At 45.2% G+C, this 15,822-nt stretch overlaps 1 protein-coding gene across 1 annotated transcript in view; it reads right to left on the bottom strand.

Moving 5' to 3' along the window:
- MAP3K12 (mitogen-activated protein kinase kinase kinase 12) overlaps nt 1-15,822 on the bottom strand; it is an 82,650-nt gene that overhangs the window by 11,664 nt on the left and 55,164 nt on the right. The window contains exons 7-11 of the mRNA XM_029596837.1: nt 15,046-15,155; nt 14,578-14,694; nt 3,342-3,488; nt 2,467-3,172; nt 439-509 (exon numbers count right to left, since the gene is read on the bottom strand). Of these exons, the coding sequence (XP_029452697.1) occupies nt 439-509; nt 2,467-3,172; nt 3,342-3,488; nt 14,578-14,694; nt 15,046-15,155 (1,151 nt within the window). The remainder of the gene's footprint in view (nt 1-438; nt 510-2,466; nt 3,173-3,341; nt 3,489-14,577; nt 14,695-15,045; nt 15,156-15,822) is intronic.

Here is a 15,822-nt window from a genome sequence, read left to right as displayed (position 1 = left end):
AACGCAGTACTGAAGATGTGATACAAAGTACACAAGACTAATATGACTTTCTTTTTCCTGCTGCTGATAGCTCTACCGGAGCACACAATTAGCTTCTCTGCTGTTTTATTACACTGACTGGCTTTCTTCAAGTTTACCTGACATGATTATTCCTAGCATCCTTTTCTGTTTGGCAATTTCCAGTTCTTGCCTTCTAATTGATAGGTGCCTGTTGGATTTTTGCACCCCAGATGCTAGTTTTTACTCTTTTTATTTTCCTTGGAACACAGCTGCCAAACCCCAGAGCATTCCGTTTTTTATTCACGTCCCCTTTCGTTATTTCTTTCGTTATTTATTCACGTCCCCTTCCAGTTACATCCTCAGACTCACAAGCTGCTTGCAGCAGACTTCGAATTTATAACAAACACGGCAAAGCCCTTCTTTTTTTTTTCCACCCACCTTTGTCTGTGAGGCGATTCCAGCTCACTGTCCACCTCTCCCTCTTCCTCCTCTGAGGATACACCCCGCTTCTGAGGGAAACAGAAACCAGCCATTAGCAAAAATAGCATATCGTGTAATTTTTCATACACATGCCAGGTATGTACCTGTACTTCATGTGTGTCCAACACAGTATGCTGCTTAACCCTACAATGCATGTGTTATAAGTACACAATATTCTATGATTATATGAATTGAGTTCTATAGTTGTATTACAAAGGTTTGGGCTCCCGTGGTCAAACACTATGCCTCAATAAATCTCTAAGTGAACAGAAGCTAACACAACCTCTACATAGTATAAAGTTAAACATGACATCTTTCTGCAATTTTTAAAGCAAAATTACTATTTATTTGCTGATTTTAACAGATTGAAAATAATTAAAAAATAAATAGATATTTGTAAAAGTTTGGGCACTTTTTCAGTCAGTACTTTGTAATACCTCCTTTGGCAGAAATAACAGCTTCCAAACGTTTTCTATAGCCAACTAAGAGTCTCTCATCTTGCTTTTGGAATTTTTTTTCACTCTTCCTTGCAGAACTTTTCTAGCTCAGACATATTCTTAGGTATCCTTGCATGCACCCCCACCACAGTTTTTCAATAATATTCAGATCTGTGAACTCTGAAGGCCATTCCAAAATGTTCATCTTTCTTTCCTGTTAAGTACTTCATAGTTGATTTTGAGGTATGTTTCAGATCATCTTGCTGAAATATCCAAACACTTTTCATCTCCAATGTTCCACAATGTTCCAAGATTATCAAGGTTTTGTTTTCCATTCCTTAGACCAGTGGTTCCCAAGTCTGTCCTGGAGGACCTCCAGCCAGTCAACTTTTCAGGATATCTGCAATTAATATGCATGAGATAGATTTGCATGCACTGCCTGATTGGCTTGGGGTCCACCAGGACAGGTTTGGAACCTCTGCTTTAGACAATGACTTTTGTGATGGAGTCATAGAAAAGATTTCCTTCTGACGTCTTTCATGCAGAACATTGTTGTGTAAGCAATGCTGTACTGTGGACCCTTGGACAATTAATACAGTGTCAGCTAAACTTTGCAGATCTGACCATTTTTCAAGCAGTTCTATCTGAGATTTTTCTTGGTTTTTCAGATCTTGTCTTGACTTCAACAATTCCATGTAACTTCTGTTTCTTAACAATGTTTCTGATGATTGAAACTGCTAGCTGGAAATGTTTGGAGATGTATTTTAAAGCCTTCCCCTGCTTTGTAAGAGTGAATTATCTTCATTTTCATATGCTCAGACAGTTGCTTTGAGGAGCCCATGGCTGCTGAACATAGTCACAACTTGAGAGTTAGAAGGGTCAGAGTATTTGTTCAACTGTGGAATTGACTTCACAGCTGAAAACCGAATGAGTTGATCAACTTTTTGGGCCTTATTAACAACTTTTTAAAAATAGAGTAATGAACCAACTGGAAGGGTGTCCAAACTTTTGCATATGTCATATTCACTTTTTCAATTTTTTCAATCTGTTAAAATCATCAAATAAATAGCAATTTAGCAATAAAAACTGCAGAAAGCTGTCAAGTTTAACTTTGGACCAGCTTCAGTCCACTTAGAGATTAGCTGAAACATACAGTTTGATCAGGGGGGGGCCTAACCTTTGCACACAACTGTATGTCCATAAAGCAGTCTGTCATTATACATTCACACATGGGTTTTCCTATGCTGGATCCCAATGCTCTGTTAATTGTAAATTCTGATTCAACTGTAAGCTCTTCCTATGCCTCTCTTTATTTAAATTTATTGTAATCTGCCTTGAGACCAACTTTGAGAAAAGGCAGAATATCAATTGTTCCTAAATAAATAAATATGTTCATGACCTATTCTTACATGGGATATTTCTATATGGTAAATCTCTGCGGCATGTCTATATATGACGGCCTTATGATACATATATAAAGGCCCATTGCTACTGGCTGCTGTGGTAGCCCTCAGTATCTTCCACTAAGTAAAACAATCCTAGTGATCACCTGGTTCCTGGTGACAGCTGCACGGTACAGCAGTGCTGCTGGGGTCAGATACTGGCTGGAGCCTCTGCTCACTTTGCTGGCGTTGCTGCTGGAACACTGCTCTCTCTCGCCCTCCTCACTGGCGCTCACTGAATGCAGCCTCTGAGCCGACACCCCCTGCCCTTTGCCAACAGGGCCTGCCGAGGCACCCACAGCTCCCGCCCTGCCTGAGGGCGAGTCTGGGCTGCTGGAGAAGGGCACGGACGCTGTGTCCTCGCTGGGAGTGTCGCTGCGTGGCTGCTCTGTCTCATTGGAGTTGTCATCATTGACAGGGGACTCAGCAGTGGCACCACTCTTCTTGATGTCGGTCTCCATGGCTGTGGAGATGAGGTCAGGGCTGGAGGAAGACATTTTGCGCAGCAGCAGGTCATGGTGAAGTTCCCTCAGAGCCATGCATGGCTCAAAATGCTTCAGGCCCTGATTCAAGCTGCATGGCACCTCTTTGCATGAATGTCCCTGACTCTGTGGGAGATTCTCCTGGCCCACTGTGGCCTTCAAGGCTACCAAGTCTCCATAGCTGCCCTTGGTGTTGGCCTTGCGGTAGCGAGGCTTTCCTCGGCGAGTCCGTCCTGGGGACGTGGAGCCCTTCTGGCACACTGGGATGGTGACCTGAGTCATGCTGGACTCCAGCTTTGGTAAAATAACCTCAGACTTGAGAATGTCCGGCCTAGGAAAGGACATGTGAGTGACAATCAGATGGTATGAAATAACCAGTCTAGCCTAAGAGGCATAAACATACAACAATGAAATGAGAATTCTCCAAGCTCACATCTCAAATTACAGGGGCAATACCTGCCCCCTCACAAATGCAGGAGGCTGACCAATGAGCTAGTTACCGTTTGCTATGAGGTGAGAGTTTTTGTGGAACATTCCTCTTTTTGATCAGCTTCTCCATCGTGTTTCCATGGATGATGCTGGAGGAAGCACGGGACGAGTGGTGCTTGAACAGTCCAGGATATTTCTTGTCCAGCGTTTGCTCACGCCTAGGATGAAGACAGACAGTTCTACATGGTAGGTGTTGTAATATCAGAAACTCCTCTGGCCATAAGTACACCTAGACCCTGCAGCTGCTGCAGAGCCCTAGGCAAACAGGTTTCTGCCCTGCCTATACCAGATATGCCAGATGGGCAAACACTGATCTCTGGGTCCACAGTGAACCCTACCAATGCACCTCAATCCTGCCCTGCAACATCCCCTACTACTCCTTTACTGGGATGCCCTCACAGTTCTACTCATACACCGCCATTCATCTCTTGCTGTGCTATTACTAGAACCCACATCACCGTGCCAATGCACCTCAATCCTGCCCTGCAACATCCCCTACTACTCCTTTACTGGGATGCCCTCACAGTTCTACTCATACACCGCCATTCATCTCTTGCTATGCTATTACTAGAACCCACATCACCATGCCAATGCACCTCAATCCTGACCTGCAGCAGCCACTGCTGGGGTGAGAGAATGGGATAATTGGTGGTAGATCTAGAATGAGGGATAAGACAGCTGGATTGGTAAGGGTTGTTGAGTGAGATGAAATGAGATCAGAGCTGGATGGGCGAGGTGGAATGGGGTAAATAGAATTAGCCTAATGATGGGAGAAGTGGAATGGAGAAATTACTTACCTGATAATTTTGTTTCCTCAGTATAGACAGATGAACTCAGGGCCAGTGGGTTTATACTCCCCTGCCAGCAGATGGAGATGAAGCAAGCTGATGTCACAGTATATATAGCCCTGTAGTGACCCTAGCCTGCCAGTATTCTCTTCAAAAGCAACTGTGCATAAACCAGCAAAAACTCAATTAAAAAACATGATTAAAAATAGGTAACCAGAACTGTATTCAACCAACCATAAACACTGAACTCATGTAACATTCTAGGTACCCCAAGATAGGGACTGGATGAATACTTACCAGTAATCCCTTGGGACCCAGAGCCCCACAGGAGGACTATTGACACACTTATGCGGCAGTCGAGGGCGGAAAGCTGAGTCTATCTGTCTACACTAAGGAAAATAAATTATCAGGTAAGTAATTTCTCCATTTCCTAGTGTGTAGACAGATGGACTCAGGACCAGTGGGATGTACTAAAGCTACTCCCTAACAGGGTGGGAGGCTGCTGCAGTCTGGTCAACATCACACATGCAAAGGCTGCATCCTCCCAGGCCTGCACATCCAAACAATAAAACCTGGAAAAAGTGTGTAAGGAGAACCACGTTGCAGCTCGGCAGAGATAGTCGACGGGAGACACCAGACTAACCTCCGCCCATGACATTGCCTAAGCCCTAGTGGCATGAGCCCTAAACTGAGTAGGCAACGGATTTTTAGCATCCACATACGCAGCTGTGACTATCTCCTTAATCCAATGAGCTATTGTAGCCTACGAAGCCGAACCGCCTTACTTACTCCTGCCATGGAGAAAAAATAGGCAATCAGTCTTTTGAAAAGACTCAGAGACCTCCAGATACCACATGACATGTCGCTTGACATCCAAGGAGCGCAAGAGTTGAAACTCTTCCGCATCTCTAACCTTATCCAGGGATGGCAAGGAGATGGACTGATTCAAATGAAAGTCCGAGACTACCTTGGGCAAGAAGGATGGAACAGTAAACAGCAGTATCGTCCCCGGAGTCACCCGAAGGAATGGCTCCCAGCAAGACAAGGCCTGCAGCTCAGAAATTTAACACGCAGAACATGTAGCCACCAGGAACACAGTCTTCAAGGTCAACAACCGTAAGGAAAGGCCTCGCAATGTTCAAAACATAGGGCCTGCCCAAAAATCCAGCACCAAATTATGACTCCACAATGGAACTGGTAACCTCAAGAGAGGCCTTCAAAAAAAGGGCCATATCAGGATGAGATGACAAAGAAACACCATTCACCAGGCCTCTGAAACAGGCAAGAGCCTCAACCTGCACCTTTTGCAAAAAATCCAGAATGAGAGTGATCTTAACTGAACGAGGAAGAACACCTCGCTCCTCATACCAGGCCTCAAAAACTCTCCAAACCCGTACATAAGTCAAGGAAGAGGAGAACATGTGAGTGCGGAGTAAAGTGGCAATCACCGCAGAAGAATAACCATGTTTTAACAGGCGAGTCCTCTCAAGGGCCAAACCGTAAGAGAGAATTGAGTCGGATCATCGTGAAGAACCAGACCCTGCTGTAACAGATCCATGTGCGGTGGAAGTCGAAGGGGAGCCTCTACCAGGAGTCATCACAAATCTGCATACCAGGGATGCCTGGACCAGTCCAGTGCCACCAGGAGTACTAGCCCCCTGAGGCCTTCGATCTTCTGAATTATCCTGCTCAGCAAGAGCCACGGAGGAAAGGCATAAAGAAATCTGTCTTCTGGCCAGACATGTACAAGAGCATCTATTCCTAGGTAAGATTTTTCCTGCAACTGTAGAATCGAGAAACCTTCGTATTTTGAGAAGTTACCAGCAGGTCTAGGAATAGAAGATCCCCAGTGATCCACAATCAGCTGAAATGCCTTAGCTGACAACACCCACTCTCCTGGGTCCAGACTCTCTGTGCTGAGAAAGTCCACTCTTACGTTGTCTTTTCCTTCAATGTGAGAAGCCGAAATTATCTGCAGATGACCTTCTGCCCATTCCATCAACTGGTCTATTCCCTGCGACACTTGCTGGCTCTTGGTTCCTCCCTGGTGATTGATATAGGCCACAGTTGTTGTGTTGTCCGACATCACGTGAACAGCTTGATCCCGCAGCCTGTGGCTGAACTGCAATCATGCCAGCCATACCGCCCAGGTCCAATGGGACTCTTTGGCATTCCAACGTCCCTGGGCCATTAACTACAGACAGTGAGTCCCCCAACCATGGAGGCTCGCATCCATCGTGAGTACCAACCAGGTCGGAGAGATCAAGGGAACTCCCTTTCTTAGATGATCCTTCTGCAACCACTACTGGAGGTGGAAGCAGATTTCCATTGGCAAGTGGAGCCAGACCGCATAGTCCAGAGACTGCTGGTTCCAATGAGGTAGCAGAGAGTGCTGAAGAGGATGTGTATGTGCCCTTGCCTATGGTGCCATTTCCAGGTTAGCCGCCATCAAACTGAGCACCTGTAGGTAGAATCACACAGTTGGGCATATGGAGTTCATCAACTGATACACTTGAGACATCAGTTTCTGGATCCGAACTTCCACTAGAATAACTCTGTCCTGTCCTGTGTCGAACCAGACCCCCAGATATTTCAATAATTGGGATAGCTGAAGATTGCTCTTGGACAGGTTCATCACCCAACCAAGCTCCTGCATAAGGAGATCACCTTGTGTGTCACCAGGTGGCTCTCTTCCTGAGACTTGGCTCGAATTCGCCAGTCGCCTAATATGGGTGCACCAGGATTCCTTCCTTTCGCAAGGCCGCCACTACTACCACCATAACTTGGAAAATGTCTGGGATAGGTGGCTAGACCAAAAGGCAACGCCCAAAACTGATAATGGCACCCCAACACCACAAAGCGTAGAAAGCATTGGTGTTCCAATCAAATGGAAATTTGAAGGTAAGCCTCTGACAGATCCAAGGAGGTCAGAAATTCCCCCGACTGCACTGCCATTATCACAGAGCATAAGGTTTCCATGCGAAATGAGTTATCTTCAACAGACAGTTGACCCTCTTGAGATCCAGGATGGGACAAAAGGAGCCCTACTTCTTGGGCACAATAAAATAAATGGAATATCACCCCATACTTTCTTGAAATGTGGGCACTGGAACCACAGCCCTCAGTCTGAGGAGCCTTTGAAGCGTGAACTCCACTGCCTGATTCTTCTGCGGGGAGTGGCAAGGAGACACCATGAACACGTCCTGAGGAATACTGGAAATTCCAGCACATACACTTTTCGTATCACCTCCATGACCCACTGGTCTGACGTGATCTCGACCCACCTCCAATAAAAGAAAGAAAGACGTCCTCCTATTTCCTGTTCCGGAAGGTGGATTGGCAAACTTTCATTGGGCAGCTGGGAGGATCCGCCACCCAAGCCCGCTCCTCTCTTTGGCTGTCGGGGACAAAAGGACTGAGACCTACCAAAAGGCTGAGTCTGCTGAAAGGTCATCCCTCTGTAGAGACAAAAACACCTGGAACCACAGAGACGACCCCTCATACCAAAGAGGCACTGTATCTGCTTCTTATCCTCTGGCAACCAAGAAACCGGAGACTTGCCCTACTTACTGGCTAATTTCTCCAACTTGCTCTCAAACAAGAACGAGCCTTTAAAGGGATCTTGGTATGACTGGCTTTGGAGGCTGCATCAGCTGACCAATTTTGCAACTAGAGTTGACACCTGGCTGCTATCACCAAAGCCGCTCCTCTGGCAAAGGTCCGGACCAAATCACAGTCTGCATCTGATAAAAAGGCAGCAGCAGGTTCCATAACCGCTCTGGAATTACCTCCAGACTCATCAAGCTCCTGAGAGGGATGCAGACAATATCTCGCCACTAGGGCGCAATCTGTAAATTCACCACTGCCTCAAAGCCTTGTTTAAGAATAGCCTCAATCCTTCTATCATGTACATCCTTCAAGGCCGCTTCTCTCTCTACAGGGATAGTCATCTGCTTAGACACAGCACATAACAGAGTATCCAATTTGGGAAAACGCAAATGCACTCTCACAGCTGAGTTCAGGGGGGTACGGGCCTTCCAGTGTCCGACCCCCTTTAAAATTTGCCTCTGAGGCGTCCCATTTCAGATCAATCAATTCCTGAATTGCATCTATCACAGGGACTAAACAAAATGGGATTCTTCTTCGGCTCTGAAATAGCATCTGAACCAGGGACACCCAGTTTTTCAAGTTCTGGGAAATCAGGGCCGGCAGTTCATCTCTATGAAAGAACCGCAATTTGGTTCAATATGGTTCCAGCCCTGGAGGAATTTCCCCATCTTCCAGGGAATCAGTATCAACCTTATCATCAGTGCCATCCAGATTCCTGTCGGGAACACAAGCAGGGAACCGAGGTGAGCCCCCGGCGCTTAAGCATAGGACTGGAAGAGGGAGGAGCCACCAGTTGAGGGTCCGACTGGACAGAAATTGGGGAAGCAGAGGACTGTGCCTGAAGAAAAGCTTGTAAGCTTTGAAAAAATTTCACCCAAGAAAATGCAGCCGGTCCAGACCAAGCCCAGAAGGAAATGGAACTGGTTCCACAGAACTGCCCTCACTAGTAGAGGAGCCCAACAAGGGAGAGCCAAGATCTGGCACCCCCCCCCTCCCCCAGTCAAAGCCATGACCAACCCATCATCCGAATGGAAAGAGCCAGGCTTTGCAAAATCCGAGGAAGACAACTCTCCCTGAGTGGCTGAGCAGCACTGGCACAAGTTAGAAGCCAGTTCAGGCTGAGAAGCCCTAATAGGATAAGTAACACAAATAGGAAGACACTTAGGCTTCTTGCTTACCGGTGCCATCACAGCAGTAAGCATGCATTGGAACGGCTCGCGCTCAAAAAAGAAATGCATCCAAAAAATAAGCACCGAGAAGAAGATGCGGCAAGATGCATGCACAACCTACGTGCCAAGTTAAGCGCATAAAAAAGTTTGTGCACGTAAAAAGCCCGCCCAAAACTGAGCACACAACATGTGCACAGAGCTGATGCACTGCATACATTGACGGCCTATAGAGGGCAGTAACACACGCTCAAAAGCACATGAAAATTCGCTGCTAGAATACTCACAAATACCCGCAAAAAAGATCATATCACCCCCATCCTCAGAGATCTTCACTGGCTCCCCCATCTCCTACCGTATCATCTACAAAACTCTCACTATCATACATAAAACCCTACACAACCAGAGCATGCACTGGCTAAATGACTCCATACAATTCCACACCCCTAACAGATCCTCCTATAAAGGCACTCTATGCATACCCTCACCTAAGCTTTCCCACCTTACTACCACAAAAGAACGTGCACTATCCATTGCAGGTCCATCTGCCTGGAATTCCATGCCACCTGATCTCCAACTAGAACAGTGCACTCAGAAATTCAAGAAAAAACTGAAAACCTGGCTCTTCAAACTATGCCTAGTCCATCATACTTCACGATTAATATCTTGTTTGATGCCTAATCCATTGTTTTGTAACCTCGCAGTTGTTTCTCCTCCCTCATTTTTCTGATTGTTATCTTATTGTTACTATCCTCTCTCTTGAAATTCCTTAACCCTGTTTTTGTTACAGTTTCATGTACCTCTCTTTTCCTGTTAATTCAGTTCCATGTAAACCGACATGATGTACCTACGAATGCGGTATAAAAAACCCTTAAATAAATAAATAAAAGAAAATGGCTGCCATAGCCTACCCCGTGGCATGCAAGAACAAAGCTTAAGTGCAGGGCCTAGCCCACCAAGGGTCGCTCAACCCACCTGACTGCTCAGTTCCCCAACAGAGCAGGAATGACCATCAGTACAACACATCAAGAATGGAGACCGGAGGAAGTCCTGAAACCAATCTGTCTCTGATTCAGGTTAAAACGTTTTTTTAAAACCTTACCTGAGCTTAGAGCTTACCGTTGAGTACAGAGACGGATTCCTGCTGTGGGGGGACAGGGCATCTGCTGTCACCCGCCGCGCTCGGCCTCCTGCACCCATTGCCTTTCAGCTAAACTAGCAGCTAAGTTCAAGCCAGGAAACCCAGCTACCGGACCAAGGCACACCTCTGAGGGACCATGGAAATCACCTCAGGAATTCTCAACCGGGGGGAGAGTTCTCTAGCTATCACTGCAGGAGAGCGGGGCTTTCTTTTCCCAAATTTAGAATTTCAAATTTCTCCTTTCAAAAAGCTGGAAGCAATCCCCATAGGAAGATGCACGTCCACCACCTACTGGAGACAGAGAATACTGGCAGGCTGGGGTCATTGCAGTGCTATATATACTATGATGTCGGCTTGCTCCGTCTTTATCTGCTGACAGGGGAGCATAAACCCACTGATCTGAGTCCAACTGTCTACACGATAGGAAATGGGGTAATTATGAGACCTGGAATGGAGGTGTGAGAGGTAGAATGGAAGAAGGAGAGCTTATGTGGAAGGTAGGATGGGGAGTGTGTAGGAAAACTGAAAAGGGAATGGGAGTAGTGAGATGATGTGAGATAGCAATACGAAAGCTAAGATGGGATAAATATGAGATGGGAGTAAGTAAAAGAATTGGAAATCTGATAGGATAGCTAGAGGTTAGACTGGAGAGGTGGAATAGGGTAAATAGGATGATTGGTGTTGGGGTGGGAGAAGTGGGATGAAATGAATAAGGAAAACTAGGATGGACAAGGTATGAGAGTTGAACAGGGATGGCTGAGTGGGAGAGCTGTGATGGGGATCAGCAGAGAAAAGATGTGGGATTGGCGAGGTGGGATGGGATGGGTTCTAGGAGAGTGGGAAGAGAGAGGGACAAGTACCCAGTTGGCTACCTTATGTTATATGGAAACCGATGTGATGTTCCCCGAACAAATGTCGGTATACAAAAATTGCAAATAAATAAATAAATGGGATGGGTGCAAGACATGAAACATACATAACACATGATGGTAAATAATAACTACAACTTCATCTAGTCTGTCCAATTCTATTTCTGCTGCACTACTGCAGACCATACCTGATCCTTTGTTTTATCCTCACTTTCCTGCAAATGACAATTCTCTTTGCTTATCCCAAGGTTTCTTGGTGGATGAGGATGGGAGAGAGGGTGCATAAGATGGCTGGGTGGGAAAGGTGGATCAGGATTTATTTATTTTGTTATTTTATGTATCGTTGTTCCAAGTGAAGATCACAACGGTTGAGTAGAAGCATAGAAACTTAGAAACATGACGGCAGACAAAGACCGTATGTCTCATCCGTCCAATCAGTTTAGCATTATAATTCTCACTACTTCCTAAGAGAACCCCTGTATCTATCCAATGCTTTCTGAATTCAGGAATGGTTTTTGCCTCCACCACTTTTACTGGGAGGCTATTCCGCACATCCACCACCCTCTCTGTAAAGAAATATTTCCTAAGATTACTCCTGAGTCTATCCCCTTTCAACCTTATCTCATGACCCCTCATTCTAGAGCCTCTTTTCCATTGAAAGAAGCTCACCTCCTGGTGCATGGAAACCTTTGAGATATTTGAAAGTCTCTATAATATCTTCCCTATCTCGCCTTTCCTCTAGGGTATACATGTTTAGATCTTTAAGTCTATCCCCATATGCTTTAGAATGAAGACCACTGGCCATTTTAGTAGCCTCCCTCTGGATCGACTCCATCCTTTTTATATCCTTTTAAAGGTGGGGTCCCCAGAACTGTACACAGTATTCCAAGTGAGGTCTCACCAGGGTCCTATACAGGTGCAATATTGCCTCCCTTTTTCTGCTGACCACTCCTCTCCCTATGCAGCCAAGCATCTTTCTGGCTTTTACCGTCACTTTATCCACTCGTTTGATCACCTTAAGATCGTCAGATACAATCACCCCCGGATCCTGCTCTTCCTTTGTGCTTAGAAGAATTTCACCTCCAATACTGTACCTTTCCCTTGGGTTTTTGCATCCTAAATGCATTTCTCTGCATTTTTTAGCATTAAATCTTAGCTGCCAGACCTCAGACTATTCCTCGAGCTTTACTAGATCCCTCCCCATGTTTTCCACTCCTTCCTGGCTGTCCACCCAGTTACAGATTTTGGTATCATCAGCAAAAAGACAAACTTTTCCCCGACAACCCTTCCGTTATGTCGCTCACAAAAATGTTGAAAAGATTCGGTCCAAGATCCCTGAGGCACACTGCTAATAACAACCCCCTCCTCAGGGAAAGCTCCACTTACCACTCCCCTTTGTCACCTCCCACTCAGCCAGTTTCTAACCCAGTCAGTCACTCTAGGATCCATACCCAGGGTGCACAATTTATTTAAAAGTCTTCTGTGCGGAACTGTGTCACAGGCTTTGCTGAAATCCAAGTACACCATGTCTAATGTTCCCCCCTGATCCAACTCTTTGGTCACTTCATCAAAGAAATTGATCAGGTTCGTCTGACAAGATTTACCTCTGGTAAAACCCTGCTGCCTCGGATCTTGCAATCCATTGGATTCCAAAAATTGCACTTTCCTCTCTTTTAGCAGCAATTCCATTAGTTTGCTCACCACAGAGGTCAGACTAACTGGCCTGTAGTTTCCAGCCTCCTCCTTACTTCCTCTTTTATGAACAGGAACCACATCCGTCCTTTTCCAGTCCTCCAGGACTACTCCAGACTCTAAAGAAGCATTGAAAACAGCAGCCAGTGGACCTGCCAAAGCATTTCTAAGTTCACTTATTGTATCCCATCTGGCCCCATCACCTTATCTATATTAAGTTTAGTTATTTCTTCACAACACACTGTTCTGAAAATTGATCGAAATTTACTTCACTTTCATTCTTATTTGTGTTTGTTTTATATGGTCCTGCTCCAGACCCTTCCACAGTGAACAGTGAACAGAAATATTTGTTAAGCAATTTTGCATTTTCCTCATCAGCCTCTGCATATTCCTGCCCTTCAACTTTGAGTCTCACAGTGCCATTTTTGCACTTTCTTCTATTATTAACAAATCTAAAAAAAAAGTCCTGTCCCCTCATTTTACCATATTTGCTATTTTTTTCTTCTATTTGAATTTTCACACTCCTGACTACTTTCCTAGCTTCTCTTAATTTTTCCAGTTATTGTCACCTGTCTTCCTCTTTCTGCGATCTCTTGTAGTTTATGAATGCTACCCTTTTCTCCCTTACCTTTACAGCCACTTCTTTAGAAAGATACCATAATGGTATCTTTTTCCTTTTCCCTTTATCCATCCAGCTAACGACTCCTTGAGGTTCTCCCCCCATTTTGAGAAAGTTAGTTTTCCTGAAGTCTAGGACCTTTGCCTTAAAATTAACCTTCATCTCTTGCAACCTATTAAACCGGTGGTCACTGGTTTCCAGATGATCATCCACTACAACATCAGAAATACCTTCGCCACTGGTATGAATGGGTATGGGTGATTGGATGGGAGTAGTGCATCGGAAGGAGAACTTGGGAGATATGGATGGGGTGGAGAAAAGAATGGGAGGGTGGCAAAGAGATGAGTGGGTAAGAAAAGTGGATAGGAGAGTAGAAATGTGGAACACAACAACAGGGAGGAGTTCATGGATGAGTGGAAGAAGTGGTTCTTATTATAATAAGTTGAGAGGTTGCCTAGTGCCCATGTCAGCCTATCCTCCCAAGTGGCAGTCTTTCTCCTGTGCCATGATGCATACAAAGGTCCTCATATTGTTTTGTGTTGGGTTGCCATTGACTCAAGATGGAAAATTCCCAGAAGCCAACACAGAAGAGAGGCTTCAGAGATGGGGGAGAAACAAAAAAAATATAAAAAAAGAAACAAGCAAAAAATACAAATGTTAGACAAAATAAAACAAAAACAAATCTAAAGTGAAAAGCAAGAAAGCTAAAAGAAAAATGTAACAAGGAAAACCAATTTTTCCATGGTTTCTAAAATGTTTGGCTGACACCTAAGATTTTTAAATATTGTTCCAGCCATGGTCATTAGTGCATGTGTTGAAAAGGATTGGTGCTCACAAGACTATTGCACTGTCATCTCCAGCCGCTCTGTTGCACAATTCTATTCAAAAATGTCTCTATGCACCAGAAAAGACTGGATGAGCTGTGCTGGGTGGTTGGGGTATGTCATAGGCCTTGTTGAGCAGATTGTAGAGGTCGAGTGTGTCATATAAGTTCACTATATTATTCTTATTGTATCTATATGGTAGATTTGACAGGTCATCTCTACTACGTTAAATAGTTAAATTGTATATACATATTATATTATATTTATTATTACTATGTTAAATTGACATCCGGTTTTATTGTTCCTTATGTTCCACAGTTCTATGTAAAGCCCCCATCCGCTGTTGGGCAGTTCATCGTTTTATGTAAACCGGAGTGATTTGTAATTCCCACAAGAACTTCTGTATATAAAAATTAAAAATAAATAAATAAATAAATGTAACTCTGATAGGTCTATGAATGAGGTGGAAGGAGAAGGGGATAGGAGAAGTGGACTAGGATGAGGATTAAAGAATAGGGGATGTGGAGATGGGGTCTGACCTGAGGAGCTCCTTCTCCTTCAGCTCCAACTGTAGCATCAGTGAGTTCAGCTCCATGTAAAGGTTGTTGGCACGTTCCAACTTCCGCTCATAGTGCTCACGAATGTCCAACGCGTGCCTGGGGGCACAAAGCCATGAGGTAAGATACACTGATTAGTCTATCCAGGGGGACACTATGGGAGCGAGGCAGCCTCCTTGGTAACCCATCTTAGTGGGGAAACAGGGAGAAGAAGGATACAGAAGGCAGATGATTTGCTTCACTTCTTGAGAGGAGCAAAAACTCCCAATATCGGACAAGAACAGAAAGATGAAGAAAAAAGGAGACACGGAGAAAGCAAAGCAGGTAGTCAGGGATCTGGAAGTCTGCCCGTGCAGACCCGTCAGAGACATCTATTTGCCCTCCAGCACAGAACCCAGTCAGCCCTGACAGCTTCCATCTGTGACAGTCTTCTGGGAAGCAGGACCTCACCTGAGCTCCTCTCGTCGCCGGCTGATCAGCTCTTCCTCCAAGCGGTGAAGGCAGGTCCCCTCCGACTTAATCTTCTCAAAATGCAGCTTCACCTCCTCTCTCCACTCTGCCTACAACAGACACCCAGAAGCCAGTGAGTAAGAACCTCCAGTATCAACACTCAGGCAGAAGCAGGTCCTGCACACCCTCCCCTTTCAGAGAAGAATGGGTAACCAAGGATAGTTCAAAAAAAGAGAACAATCCCACAGGAAGGAACAAGGGGGTTCCAAGGGACATAACAATAGGGCAGGAACGGCGTGGGTAGGCACTGTTTTAGCAGAGATCAGAAATCATGCCCAAAAGGATGAGGATCAGTAGGGAATCACAGGTGGGGATGGGAGGGAGGGATTTGTCACAGTGGTCACGGTAGCACCTTACTTCTTGCAAGAAGGGGTGCAACTAGAATAGGTTTCCTCAGATGCCACTGGATAGAGAAGCACCTGGGCCAGTTACAGCCTAGGACCCTTTAGTGTGACACAAGTCCCCAAAAGTGTTTACTCAGTGTAGTGTGGTGTTTATTCAGACCATGGTAGGAGCGATCTGAGGAAGGCCATATAAAAATGAGAAAAAGGCATGCAGCACAGAGCAATGTTGTCAGGAAATATTTTTTTTTTTCATGGGAAATGTGGTGGATGCCTGGAATGCCCTGGTGGAGACAAAAATGGTAACTGATTTCAAAAGCCATGGGCTAAATCACGGAGAGGTCAATATTTAGCAGCTGGTGAGTGTGACGGTTAT

Source organism: Rhinatrema bivittatum, chromosome 3 (assembly GCF_901001135.1).
Source record: "Rhinatrema bivittatum chromosome 3, aRhiBiv1.1, whole genome shotgun sequence".
Taxonomy (NCBI): domain Eukaryota; kingdom Metazoa; phylum Chordata; class Amphibia; order Gymnophiona; family Rhinatrematidae; genus Rhinatrema; species Rhinatrema bivittatum.
The sequence above is the reverse complement of the archived record's forward strand: the minus strand, read 5'-3'. Positions and strand labels throughout refer to the sequence as shown.